Source organism: Hylaeus volcanicus, chromosome 5 (assembly GCF_026283585.1).
Source record: "Hylaeus volcanicus isolate JK05 chromosome 5, UHH_iyHylVolc1.0_haploid, whole genome shotgun sequence".
In the NCBI taxonomy this organism is placed as follows: Eukaryota; Metazoa; Arthropoda; class Insecta; order Hymenoptera; family Colletidae; genus Hylaeus; species Hylaeus volcanicus.
The window spans coordinates 29,223,324-29,237,215 of record NC_071980.1 but is presented as its reverse complement, the minus strand read 5'-3'; the positions used below and the strand labels follow the sequence as shown (position 1 = coordinate 29,237,215).

The 13,892-nt window shown below is 44.6% G+C and overlaps 1 protein-coding gene across 3 annotated transcripts in view; it reads left to right on the top strand.

The window, feature by feature from the left end:
• LOC128877280 (proteoglycan Cow) overlaps nt 1-13,892 on the top strand; it is a 32,603-nt gene that overhangs the window by 8,333 nt on the left and 10,378 nt on the right. For 2 of the 3 annotated variants that reach the window (XM_054124448.1, XM_054124450.1), the window contains exons 2-4: nt 9,993-10,050; nt 11,824-11,926; nt 12,095-12,226. In XM_054124448.1, the coding sequence (XP_053980423.1) occupies nt 9,993-10,050; nt 11,824-11,926; nt 12,095-12,226 (293 nt within the window). Of the gene's footprint in view, nt 1-8,390; nt 8,595-9,992; nt 10,051-11,823; nt 11,927-12,094; nt 12,227-13,892 lie in introns of all 3 variants that reach the window. The other variant, XM_054124451.1, reaches the window with a different exon arrangement.

Genomic DNA, 13,892 nt, shown 5'->3' with positions numbered 1-13,892 from the left:
GCGCAGTTGTAGATGCAGCTGCAGGTGCTACTGCCACTGTCGTTGCCCTCTCGTTGCCCTCTCGTTGCGGTTTTCGTTTGCAATCGCCGGATCTGTAAACACATTAGCTTGTGCCAGGGGCCGCCTTAACACAACGAATTCCGATTGTTTGTTCGCCGGCGTGGGCGCAGCGCAACGCGTACATCTACAATTGTTGAAATTCGTGGCACGTTCTGCGCGCATTTGCAATATGGTTGCATTCATTTGGCCCGAATTATCGCGGATTCTACGTGTCCCGGCTTTCCTCTGCTCGATTTTCAGTGGCTCGCACTCGTCAGAGTTATCCATCCGTGTTCGCTATCGAGACGGGACCGATGCGATCTTGGCCAAAATTCTCATTAACGCACAGGCTAGCTAACTTGTTGCGTTTAGCTCGTTCGGCTTTCTTTGCAAGCTAGAGCCGGAAGACTAGTCGGAATGGAGGGGGTTCTGGAGTAACAATCGCTTCCCATAATTTTCTCTCTCGGTTTAATATCTTTAGTTTTGTCGCTCTTCCCGCGATACGTTTGACACGGAATATTCGTTGTTCGAATTCGATTAAAGGGAACGTTAATGGCAGCCATACGCGATTTCGTTCGAATGTCGCGTGTCGAGGCTAATCCTTTCTGTCACTGGAGCAAGGAGAAGCCTCTCCAGGTATTTACTTAGCTGGTTCACGTAACCGATAAGGTTGATTCTACGGATTCGTTTGTTCACTGGTAGACCGAGAGGGAAGCTCCGGCAACTTGTAATGCCGTTTAATTCAATTACGAGATCGACGTTGTCGTCGTCGCCGTCGCTGTCGCCGCGTGTTCCAATGCATTCGCGGTTGCGAGATATCAATTAATGGGAATCGCAAAGACACGCTTCGCGTTTGGTACAAGCAGGGCAAACGTGTATTCGCCGTACGACGAAAAACTGACTAAAGTACATGGAAATATTTCGTGTGTATCGACAAGGTGTCACCGGAACAACAAGGCGAGCAGAGCATTTGTAAAACTCGAAAGAAATCCTTTTAACGCGAGCATCTTTGATGACGCGACCTTGGAGGAGCCAGCCTCCGAGACCCCGCTGGTAACCGTCTTCTTTATACCTGTTTCTATCCGCCGACCTCCTCGAAAGCAACCCGACGAGGGCGCACAATACACATCTACCTACCCTTTTCCATTTTTTCTTTCTGCCGTCTCTCTGCCAGCAACATCATCCTGTTTCGTTTCTCTCGTTTTCCTTCCTGGCTGGCTTTGCCAACCGACTCGCCGACTCTTTGGAGTGTTCCGTGTTCCGTGTTCCGTGTTCCGAAGGGCCCGGTCTCGTTATCGATTCGCGGAATATCTCCTCCATCGTTTCAGCCACTCCTTCCCACCCTCTACGCGCGAGCGCGTGCTTGCGTGCGTACGCGGATGTTTCTCCGGTGCAACGAGCATCCAAAAATACGGTTCGATATTCTTCGTATCTACTTAAAATATAACATTGCTTCGGTAAAAAATTAATACACGCCGCGATAAAAATATCACCATGGCTCGGTGGACAACATCGGCGGATTCGAGTGACGAGGATGGGATACCGCCGCGTCGGCTAATCAATCAGTGTCATCGACACGTTGGAATCACCGACGAATGACGGGGGTGAGATAGAATAGGTTTGGGATTGATATGCGACGATGGCGCTGCTCGCCGCGATGTTCATCGGATCGTACCGTATCCACCGTTCAAGGAAAACCGATTCTTGCTTTCGAACTAATTTTTTCGAAGGAAAGTTCGTTCGTCGTAACGCTACACGATAAAAAAGATTATTTCTCAACTCGAACAAGTTGGCCTCACTTTCGCGCGTCGCGTCGATCTGCTATAGCTGAATAAGTTGTCTGATACATTGGACTGACCAATTGGCTGAGCTGATCCATTATCGGGAAACTCTCCTTTTGGATGCGGTCTCGTGAAAGGGCACGATAAAACCCCTTTTCCGATTCACGAAGAGAGGAGCGGAGAGGATTGTAGGTTTGCGACAGCCGAGGATCGAGCGTTGATTTTGCGGTGAATTCCATCGGACAGACCGATGAAATTTTGCCGCTGAAATCCGTTTTTAAAGCGTAAATGCAGCCAGCGTCAACCTGACCATGTAACAAAGATCGAAGATGCGAAAACTTATTTACTTGTCTGACGTTTCAGAAAAACAGCGTCTCTTGTCGTTGTTTATAATCATTCTAATCGAGGGATGTTTTAAGAAAGAGTGCGTTGTTCGTGTAAAATATCCCGTCGAGTCGCGATGAGTGTTTGCGGGTCACGTGAGATTAAGAATATCCGGGACGCTCGTCGACAGCGCCCCTTTAGTGCTTTCTATTTTCTGGTAGAACTCGATGCCTTCGTTTGCTCGTCTAATGGCGTGTCCTACATCTTGAATGCTGTCGCTTATTCTTCTTCTTCTTAGAAAGGGCGAGTCGAGGCAAAGCGAGGCTAATAGATATAGTTTGTTATCTAGGGTTCCATTTAGGAGTACTTAAATATCGACAAATAAGCGATTCAGATTTTCTCATCGAACAAATACTTTGCTTAGAAGAAATTATTCAAGTAAAATGTCATCTTCCGAATCATGGTAGCGAAAGTTTCACAGAATGTAACCCGATTCCTGTAAAATATCTTTCACAGTCCGATTGTTCGCCCAATAGCGAAACAAGCGTTTACGGACAGCAGAGGAATGTCAAGCGTGGGGGATAGGATTGAAATCTTTGGTAACGCGGATAGAACTCGTTATCGTTCTCATTCACGTCGTCAGATGCTTCTTATCTCCCCAGTGGAAGCTGGTCTTCCCGTTTGTTCTGGTAATAGGTAGCCCGACCTCCTGGCTTGTCCTACTTGCACCTACCTACCTATCTGTATACTCATCCCGAGTGCTTCACCTCGGTTTTTACCGGCATACACCGCCGCGACCAGCTCTACTCATGTGTATACGTATTTGTTAGCACGCAAAACCTTTGCCTATAATTCTGTGGCAGAATTCGTTCGCAGAGCGAGCGATGTTTTCAAAGTTGTCCAGGGAACGATTATTGCACCGCGGTAGATCTTAGGACTAATAATCGGGAGAGTACTTGAATTTGCAAGCGGATGCATTGATCGAAAACATTGGGCCGGGATCGTGGCCAGGGGGTGCAGTCTGTGTGCCATTGCCGGTGCATTGACCCGTTATGCGGTAATTTCGTATTCGATGAATCGGTAACTGCTCCTCTTGAGACTGCTTTCGATTCCGACATTATTATTGTTGTATCTCGTCGGATATCATCGTTTAATAATAATTTTATTACGACGGAAGTTCGTTAATCGTATCGAGCGAAAAACTATCGATGGAAAAGTAGTAGGGCATGGGTGTCACTGTTTTCGATGCCGCGTGGATAAATCGATCTGGGTCGTTTGGGTGAAAGGTAGATGGTAGAAAAGAGAAGGTAGAGGCAGTCGAGAGAAAGGAGATATTTCCATTTGTCGGAGTGCAATCGACACGGAAAATCGCCACGCCGCGGCGAAGGTCCTCCATTTCCGAATGAGTTTAGCCCGTCGGCGTCGCGCGTCGCCGCGGCGACTATCGAGAATTGATTTGTCCCAGGAAAACAGACGTATTTTCGGCGGATCAATGCGACGCGACGCGACACGGGACCACTACTGTCCGATTTACGATTACTCGGCTCTCTTCGGCTGGTACCATACGTTTGCATAGGTAATCGATTTTCAGCGTTTCACGATTCTTCTCTTTCGACGTATATACTTACATTTCTTCGATTCCTGGATTTCTCGTTTCGCTCCATTTACCTATTGCGTTCCGTAATAATCGAATGTCGAGAGATTTTTAACGAATCGGTGAAACGATCGTTTTCTTTGCGCATACGTAACGGCATGTGAACCAGTTAAAGTTTGGATTTACGGAAAGAAGGAATATTGTCGGATCGGTTAGCCTTTGATCCTTCGATGTCTAATTTACAATCGAATCGACGCTTTGAACCGGCTCGTTAGACTCTTCCTCTCTTTAGAAGAAGACATCGGAAGGGTGAACCAGTACCAAAGGGTACTCGAGAACTCGTATTACTTTCGCTCGAACAAGAAACGGAAGTGAAAGTTTTAACTACGCCATGCGAGCCATGCCGTCGATACGGGCATTGAAAAGGAAAAGCGGAAACTAACAAAGTAGACTCGGTCGGCAGTGAATTAGGGGTGGCGAGCTGGCGGAAACAGGTGTAGAAACTATTATATTTACACGGTTGATGTAGACGAACAGTTACTTTTAATAGAAATATTAAAGACACGGAAAGACGCGGTACTCTAGAAACGTCAAATCGATTTTCTTAATCGATGATTTAATTCCGCCTCTTAAAAGGTCCGCGTTCTAACTTTTATCTCGATTCGATTATTCGAGACAAAAAAGAAAAAGAAGAGAAGTTTGAGAAGGGAAGAGAGAAGAAGAAAAGAAACTATCTAATTGCTAAGATTCAATTTATTCATAATTTCGATCGACGAACACAAGAACGTTCGCCACGATCTCGAAAGGGACAACTCTCGAATCGACGTACCCTTTTTTTGCACCTGCATATTTTCTAGAGTCACTAGGATACTAGTAAATACGATGATAAGCTTATCGAAGTTTTCTCATCGAGCGCGAGTTTCCCGTCGAATTTATATCCAGGGGGTTCGCGGATGGCTGAGTTCCGTTACGTATTTCACGATAAATATTTATTTATAGATGGTTTTAGCGGCGCGAGCACGCGCAACTCGATAACAAAGCCTTTCACCGGCCATGGTCGCGTTATTTAGAAATGACAGGAAATGTAGCGTCGCATTTTTCCCAGATTTATCGCGTGCGTATTTGGATCCGTAGAGAGCGACGCACGATATTTAACGACAATAACGAGACTGGAAAAATGTTGCCAACATTACGGGATACGAAGACTTTAGTCGACGAGGAAAAACGGTGGAACGTTTCGTGGTACGAGACGCCTTCGAGCATTCCTATCCAAGTAGTCCTTCCAACTTTGACTCGTGCAATCCAACTCGTTAAAAAACGTTGAAGCAAATGTATCGTTTCTTCATTTTTATTCGCGAGATGTGAGGATCGTTCCGCGTGTTTCACGACGATGCCAGAGGAGGAGGGAATTATTCCTGCGATCCATAACTCGTCCCGTTGCACCGTCGAGTGACTTCGTGGTTGGGGAAACGGTTGACGCGACCTCGTTGCATGGCCAATCCATTTTCCGAGGAAAATGTACGCCCGGCCGTCAAAATACACACCTGGTCGGCTTGCTCGTGCATACGCGCGGTCACGTAAAAATATTCGCTTACATTCTGCGATACAGCCGTATGTATACATATGTGGAAAACCGACATGGAAAATCTGTTGCAACGACACCACGGGTTAAGATCGAATGTGCTTCGTCGTCGAGAGGAACCGTAGAATAACGTAGCGTACAGGTGCATTCTGGTTTAATGTTGGCGTCGGCGTCGGCGTCAGTGAGTTACGCGCAGACAGGTATATAGCAGGTACAGAAAAGCCGGTTTATCACTTGAAATCGTCGTTGCATAATTGCGTCAACGATCACCAGCCGAAGAATTAATAGGCTTGTCGACATGTCGCGGCAGGTTCTGATTAGAGAGCGTCTGTTGCCTTTGTTTCCGTCGGAACCTCGCGTCAAGCGTGATATTAGTTGATCGAGGATGATTGTTCGATCGACGTACCTAGATATTTCCGGACGCGTACCAGACGATCACGGTCACACGTCACATGGCCGAATAATTATCGCGTCGATGTTACGCGAAACAAATTTTGGAGCTGCTCAAGTTTGAATACGTTAACGAACGTTTTTAGTATTTTTAATGAAACGTGAAAGGTCAGTTCTAATGCAAAATTATCGCGAATTCTAGGCTCGTATAGGATACAAACGGCACGAACCTATAAATACGCGTGATCTTTCAAGGCGTGGCGAAGCGAAAACTATAACCGAGCATTTACATCGGTTAACCTCGCGTTACCGCGAGGTAGGCGTGAATTATTTATGGATAATGTACATCCACTACATTAGCTCGTTCCGACGCAATTAACTCATCGAGGAACTCGCATTTTACCATCGCTATTCCCTTGGTCTGCGGCCCGGAGTTCCATCCAATTTGTTGGTTCTCGTTCGTTGCGATTCCCCTTTTATTCCGTTCGCGGCGTTTTCTCAGTTACTCCGTTTCTCCTTTAATCTCACGATTTAAAACATTTAAAACATTCTTGATACGATCTGATTCGATCGATTATGACGCGTGTGCATAGCCATGTTCTGCTTTTCGTGGAAATATCAATTTACTCGAAGAAATTTTCTTCCGTTTAGTCCAATTCTTAACGCGTTGATGGCAATGCAAGAATTTTAATTTTGATTCGTAGTCGAGCGAAACTTGTTTTTAACTCGACCGGTTCCTCCGTTCTTTTCTACGAATTAAACGAAATCGTATAAAAGTGTTTATCGAGCGCCCTATGTAAGTAACTTGACGGCTAGCCCCGTTTTGTCGCTCTTAATCCGCGGCTTTCGGGCTAGCGCGAGCGTTACACGCGATTCCTTCGTTCGTATTAATTTTGCACCGGTTAATTTCTTTATCGTCCGATCGCGGATGACCTACTTCCTGTTCCAGCGAAAACGATATCGGTCGCGAACGTGTAATATTATTCCAGCAGTGGACTTGTCGCGTACGCGGACCGATTCAAATTCGCGCATCTTTCGAGAAAACATACGAACAGAAAAAAATAGATGTCGTTACGATTCTATCCCTTCGCCGATATTCTTTTAATGCTCTCGAAAAGAAAACTACCGTCGGGCCGAGCTAATTTCTAGCAGTATTCTGTATTGTCTATGTATATCGTATACATATACGTGTTCCGAGTAAAGAGACGCGAACCGCGACCTAGTTGGAATCGATCGATCCTCGAAGACGAACACGTCGAAGTAGCTGCATTTTAAAAATAATCGTGACTCTCGTAGATTCGTCTCACGACAATTAGTTCCGCGCCAACATGCCGTTCACAATGTCACCGCTGACGCCGTTCAATTTTTTGACGCATCGTCCGAGTAATCCTGTACGTTACACAAGCATGGCAGGCGCCGGCGTCGATCGCGGCGCCATTTGTTCGGATAAGGGAATCGTATCGTTTCCCAGAAACAGAATTTCGCTCGAACCGACAACAGTGAAAACGGACACGAATGAAAAGTAGACGGATCGATTTACATACATGGCTTACCGGACTCCGAAATGCAGTTTCCTGTTTACCGAGATTGGAAAGACTCGGAGAGATTGGAAATTTTCATTTTGATCTCGTTGATCCGATAAGAAGAATGACGCGACGTTTACATTTACGTTTATTTAGCCGATGAGAACTGACTCGAGCTCGAGACCTTGGCCGTGCGCGTACAGTACGTAATACGACCGACATACGCAGAGTTCTCGTTCTTTTCTCAATTGAAAAAAACGTTAATTAGATCCGCCATCGATCATTCTAAATCCTCTCACCTTTATTGAAATTTATAAGCAGGCAAGCAAGCAGACAGGTCGAACGAAGATCAAATTTAGCTCGATCGATCCAGATCTCGGCGAGACCCGCGCATCGACGGAACCAGGTCATCGCGCTTAATTTTTTAGTGCACATATTCCGGGCATGCCTCTGCTAGTGCATTGATTCGAGGTGGACTCGAATACATCGATCGATTCTAGAAAAAAGAAAACAACCTAGACTGGTACATCTCACATATGCACATATGTATACGGTGCGGTTCGCCTAACGTTCGAACTTGAAATATCTTTGTTGCTTCTAACGACGCGAGAAAATAGTCGTTAGTGTTATAAACGTTTCAAGTTGGATCGCCTCGATCGTTCGTCAGGAATATTTTGCAGTAAATTTTATTCAGCGCAGGATAGGATCTGTTTACCCGTGGTTCGGAACTTGCACTTCCGTGGTTCGAAACACAGAAGTTCGAAACAAGTAGCTGCGGCAGCGTAAAGACGCCTAATTGTCCAAGTTTCGTGGCCCAGTTCGCACGGGTGCGCATACGCACCTCTCAAGAATGTATTCCCGCGCGACGCCGACGCGACGCAACGGTGCTCGAATTTCGTTTCCGAAAAACAAAGAAAACGGCGAATAGTTCCGTCGGACTATTTTAGTGGAGATCGATAAAGTGATAGCGATTTTAATGGTGAATTTTAATCGTGAGGTGAGAATTAACAGGTAACAATCACCGACATTATTCGATACTTGGATACGTTGCATCCCAATTCGCGACATATCGCAATGCAATATATCCCAGAGATATGGAGCAAATTCCAACTTTTATTGTTACTGTTTCGTGTAGAATGTAATATTTCTTTGCACAGCAAACGCCAACTTAATCTCGTGTGACCGGCGAGAGTCGTGGAAAGGGAAATGCAAGTGAGAAAATCAAGGAAACGGACAGAATGTATCGAAAAGAAAAACAGACAAGGTTTCACGGTGATCGAGCGGAGCCTGTTGATTTTCGATCGTCGCGTCGGCGTCGTGGCCTGCCTACTGTCGAGTTCCAAGTGCCTATACTTTGACTGGTTTGTTTCATTTCTATTCATTTTCTTTTTTATTTCTTAGCAATAAATACATTTTCCTACGAGTAATTATTTGCTAGCAGATACTAACGTATTAAGAAATATATATATATATACGTTATTCAAATGAATAATTACTTTGTTATTCATAATATAATAATTATTTACTTTCTCGGACAAAAATATGTACTCGCGTACGCGGTTCTTATTTCTTTTAACAGTTTTTATAAATTCTTTATTTTACTAGGCAATGCGGTAACTTCTTTTCTCTCTTCTTTTTTTTTTTATTTCACACGGTGTTTCTCGAAAGGTAAGTATCGTATAAAAAAAAAAAAAACAAAGTTTATCCCAACAACTCCAACTGTTTAACCGATCATTACGACCTACAGGAATAAAACACCATCGATTGTTTCCCTTTACTCGAATATAAATATGGTCGAAAACTGAAATCAATGAACGCATAAATAGATATGTTCCATCGCGATCGGTCCGAGTAACTCAATTTATCGAATCGACTTTGAATCGTAACCAGTTTTACGAGACGACTCGAATTCCACTTATCTACCGACTCGAGACTCGTGACAGACGCCTTGAACATGCGCGAATCGCATCGCTACTTGCAAACGATCGGTAGCATAGATTTCAGCCAGTCTCTCTCCGTAGGTATTTTCGATGTTGTCCTCGAATTGTTGGGAACTGGCACGTGAACTATCACGCGAGCTGCGTACCCTTCGCCCTCTGATTTAGCCCACGTATCAGTCGCAACGACCTCGGCCTGAACTTGAAGTTGGTCGCGCCTCCGGTCTCTTTCTAATCGAACAACCCTGAATGTAATACGCGTGATGAGCTATCGTTTGTCACGTCACAATTTCGCACTCATGCGACGCGCCGTGTTGAAGGCTGCTACGGCATTAGTCTGAAAATTTTGCCGCAGAACGAGACTCGCGAACGAATTTCGTGACTAATCGCGACCCTGAATATGCCGTAAAAATGCAACCGCGTTTCTGCTATAAACATTTGCCTCGAAGAATATCGGTTTGATTAAAAGAACGTGTAGCACTTGCTAAAGTAAGGTATACAACCGTACAATGATTGCTTATTAAAGAAAGATCGAAGAAAATATTTCCGTCTGACTTTGAAACGATTGTTTGGTCAACGATCACGTTAGGATATCGCATGGCGGCGATGCAAGGATTCGAGAAAACTAACAGAAGATTGAATATTTCTATTTAAAGAAGAAAAAAAAAGACGACGAGAGAGCAAGAAGAGATTTCGCGATAAGTACTATAGAACTGATTGTGAAAGTAATAGATGAAACTTGAATGTCACAAGGAAAGTCACCAGGCAACTTTTTTAATTGTAACTTTATAATTCACGAGAAAATTCGTGTTTTTGTTGCAGGATGACACGCGGATAATGAAAGTGGGCGACAAGAAAAGATGGATACACGATCCGAATAGTAAGTTGTATTAAAACCGCGTTACACATTAATCGATAAATATTTAGCAACATTGAAGCTATTTTTCATGGGAGTGGACCTTGAATGCTTGGCGAAAACTAATTACTAAAACAATTTATTCGTTCCCTTTTGTTGCAAAGCTTATTTCTGAAAATGAAACAATTGTTGGATCGCGAGCAGTATCGATACCGCGTATCGTATAGAACCAGCTATTTCAAAATTTGCGACGCGGTCAGAAGTTTCGCGGGCAACATTTTCCATGCTAAAAACCATCGCACCTTTGGTAACTGGAGCGAGAGTGAATTTATCGGCGGAAAAGGAGTATAAATTCACCGGAAACGTAATATCAACGCGTTCTGTCATTTGCACAGAAAAACCCTATGAAAAGTATATTTATCGCGTTTTCTCTTCGCAATTCCGAACAATATGTTTCCACGTTCACCCGTTTAGACCGTACACAATGTTGCGTTACATCCACTTTCATAAATATTCGGCTCCACCGGACGCGAATGTTGCGTCTGTAAATAAATTCGTTTATTCCGTTGATCCTGGCTAATTAATCGATTCCTTCCGTCCGCATCGCATTGCAACGGAATCGAACTCCCGCGAAGAGTCTCGACTTGTCGAGATTTCGACAATGCGTCGCATTGTATCGACGTTTAACGTACCACGTTTCCATCGAAACAAGATTTATCCTTGAGAATGTTGGATTAAAATAATATGACAACTATAAATCCGAGATGCGTTTCACGGACCGTTGAAAAATGTTTACCTCGCGAGCGAGTTCAAGTACGATAAATCGGACCTTTGCCTCGTTAAACCCACTTGTGAAAACTTGTCTTTCTTTTCTACTTACTTTGTTTGTTGACCGGAACTTTTGTTGACCTTACTCTTGTGTGCCGCGAAACATTACGATTGTATGTACATTCGTGTTAAATTGAATCGCCTCGGCTATGGTAGACGAAAGAGGGAATCGTCGGTATGCTAGCCGCAATTACTTTGTCCCCTTTCAACAGAAGTAACCGCGGAAGCCTGTCGGTGATTCGAGGGTGGTCATAATAATAGCCGTGGGTTAACCCTTTGTGCTGCGCCATGACTGACTAGTCGCGTAATACTTATAGATGGTATTCATCCCCGCACCCGCACCCGCACCCGCACCCGCACCCGCACCCGCACCTGCACCCGCACCCGCACTGCGTGTCGTAAAAATGCAACCTTCACGTCACGGCGACGATATTAATGGTACGCAAGCGTTATCCGTAACCGCGGCGAAACGTCAGAAGGATTCCTTATCGGTTCTGCACGTCGGTGTCGGAAGATAATCGTGATATTTTCTCGATAGCATCGGCGCGCCGCGGCGGCAGATGCGAGGATAGCTGGTGGGGCTTCGATCGGGTTCGGGGTTAATGGAGAAGAGAGAAATTCGATCGAATGCGGTATGCTCTGAAACGACCAATATCGTTCGTTGACTGTACTTGTTTCCACGCGAACGCAATTGCACCGGAATTTGAATGTTCGCTGCATCGCCATCGCAACGCGGTACATCAAAGAAACGAATTATTGCGCTCGGAGAAAATCCGGATTGTTGCTTATTCGCATCGTTGACAACGTTAGTTTTGCCTTTTTCGGTCAGAGCGTCAGAGGTCCGTTCACCTACCGAACGTTTAACAACCAATTATAAACTGGTAACTCGTTATTTAGCCCGACATCGCTACACGATTTTTCTTCTACTCGTCTCATCGTCGGCTTACCGATCGCATCTTTTCTCTCTAGATATACTTTGTCGACCGTTGACTTGCGGAAAGAAAGAACTCTGCCTTCTCGAAGACTCTTTCACAGCCGTTTGCGTTTCGAAAAAGGAACTTCGCAAATCAGGGTGAGTGCTTCAATTTCGTAGGAATATCGAATGTATGTTATACTTGTATAGCGTGAATTTTCCGATATTGCAAAATGGGGTTCGTCGCTTGTCACTTCTGACTCGGAGCAATTGAATCTGACTCGGATCAAGTGCGGGTCGTTTTTACTTGTCGATTATATTTTTCAGAGACATAGTGATTCCAAAGTCGCGGGCAGTTCAACAGAACCGACGAATGAGAACGGAAACTTCGGTCGATTCGGAGGATGACGATGCCTTCTTCGATTCCGAAGACGACGACGAGGATCAGGACGAGTCGAAGTAAGTTTTCGTGACTTTCATATACAGTTACAAATATTCCATAGAGTTTTTATTTCGTTTGCGAACCACAAACAATTATTCGTCGCGATGTTACCGCAAGATTTATTCCATTTATCGGAAATGTTTTGTCGATAGATGCGTATATGCGCGGTCGATAAATGGTCGGCTAATTCCGATTAAATTGGTTATTTTGATGCGCCTCTCGCCGTAAGTCGCGATGGCGATTGTAAAATGCAAAAACATTGTGTGTGTGTGTGTGTGTGTGTGAGAGAGAGAGAGAGAACAAAGTATCGAAGCGAGTTCCGCAGGGAAATGTAGTCACGGCCTGTTTTGTTCTTCACGAGACATTAATCGAGAATTATTGGTTTCGCTGTTCACCGCACGTCGAACGCGTTTTATCCCCCGAGAGATCGAATAAAAGGTTAGTTTTATAGGTCACATTTCTCACGGATACGTGCCCCTTAAATTTCAATGCGATCGTCAAAACGACAAGAAAAATAAGCGAGAAATGATTTACGTCGTTTGAAAGTTTATCATGTCACGTGATCAAACAGTTTTAAAGTATCATAAGAATGCAGAAAAATATCGCCAAATACTTTCAGTACCTCGAGAACGATTACGGATAACGATAATACATAGACGAGCGAAGAATAAGAAATGAATTTCGGAAAATACCGTCGAGAAAAAAGAAAAGCTAGAGGAGATGCGTTTATTTTAGCGCCAACGCCTAAGTCAAACAGGAGTTACTCTCGACTCTCAACGTTGGCAAGTATATGGGAAGTTTGGAGTAACCGTGTCGTGCCGTGTCGCGTCGCGTCGCGAGGAGGAAAATTTCACGAAGTAAACAGCTCAGACGGAAGACGAACGAAGAGAGAAAGAGCTCGAAACAGAGCGTTGCCAGCGAAACATTTCTTCCTACTTAAATTTGCACGAGCGAGCAGAGCAAAGAGGGTTTCCTCCATCCACCTTCTTTCCACTTCTTTTTCCTCCTTGTGCGTGTTTCTCTTTCTTTCTTTCGGTCACAACTCACTCATTCCTCTCCCATTCCGAGCTTCTCTGAAAATTCCACGTGAAATGTTGTCGTAAGGATTACGTCGAACAAGAAATACTCTAATTGCGAGCTGAGCTTCGAACAAGTGACGCGCGACAGGCAAGCTTGAATTGTTCTTGTCGCAACCCGATGTTACGGTATTCAAAATATTTTTGACAACGTCGACATGTTTTACATTAATTACCCAGACCTAATCCGGATGCCTCGGATGTCGTTGCGCGGTACGCGCACTCCTCGCGGATATTACCGACGTGGTACACGTACTACCACAATCTCAATGACCTGGTAAATTAATGTGGAGATACACTTGTAGAAAATTAACGATTTCTTTATTTCAAAAGAGGTGTCTGCAATGAGACGTTACGTTTTCGTCGGTAAATTTGTACGTGTTTGCTCGCTGGAAAAAACATCTCGCCCAAGTGAAAGGACCTGGAACATCCTGTATATACATTTACAGGGTTACACGTCACAAAAGCAGAACAGTGCTACGTGACACGACGTCAATGGACAAAACGGAGAAAAGAGTATCTACTCGCAGGATCTCCAGTCGATAACACCAGCAAGGTAATTCGATGATGGAAGAGCTTCGAGGCTCCGGTGAGCATTTCGTCGCCA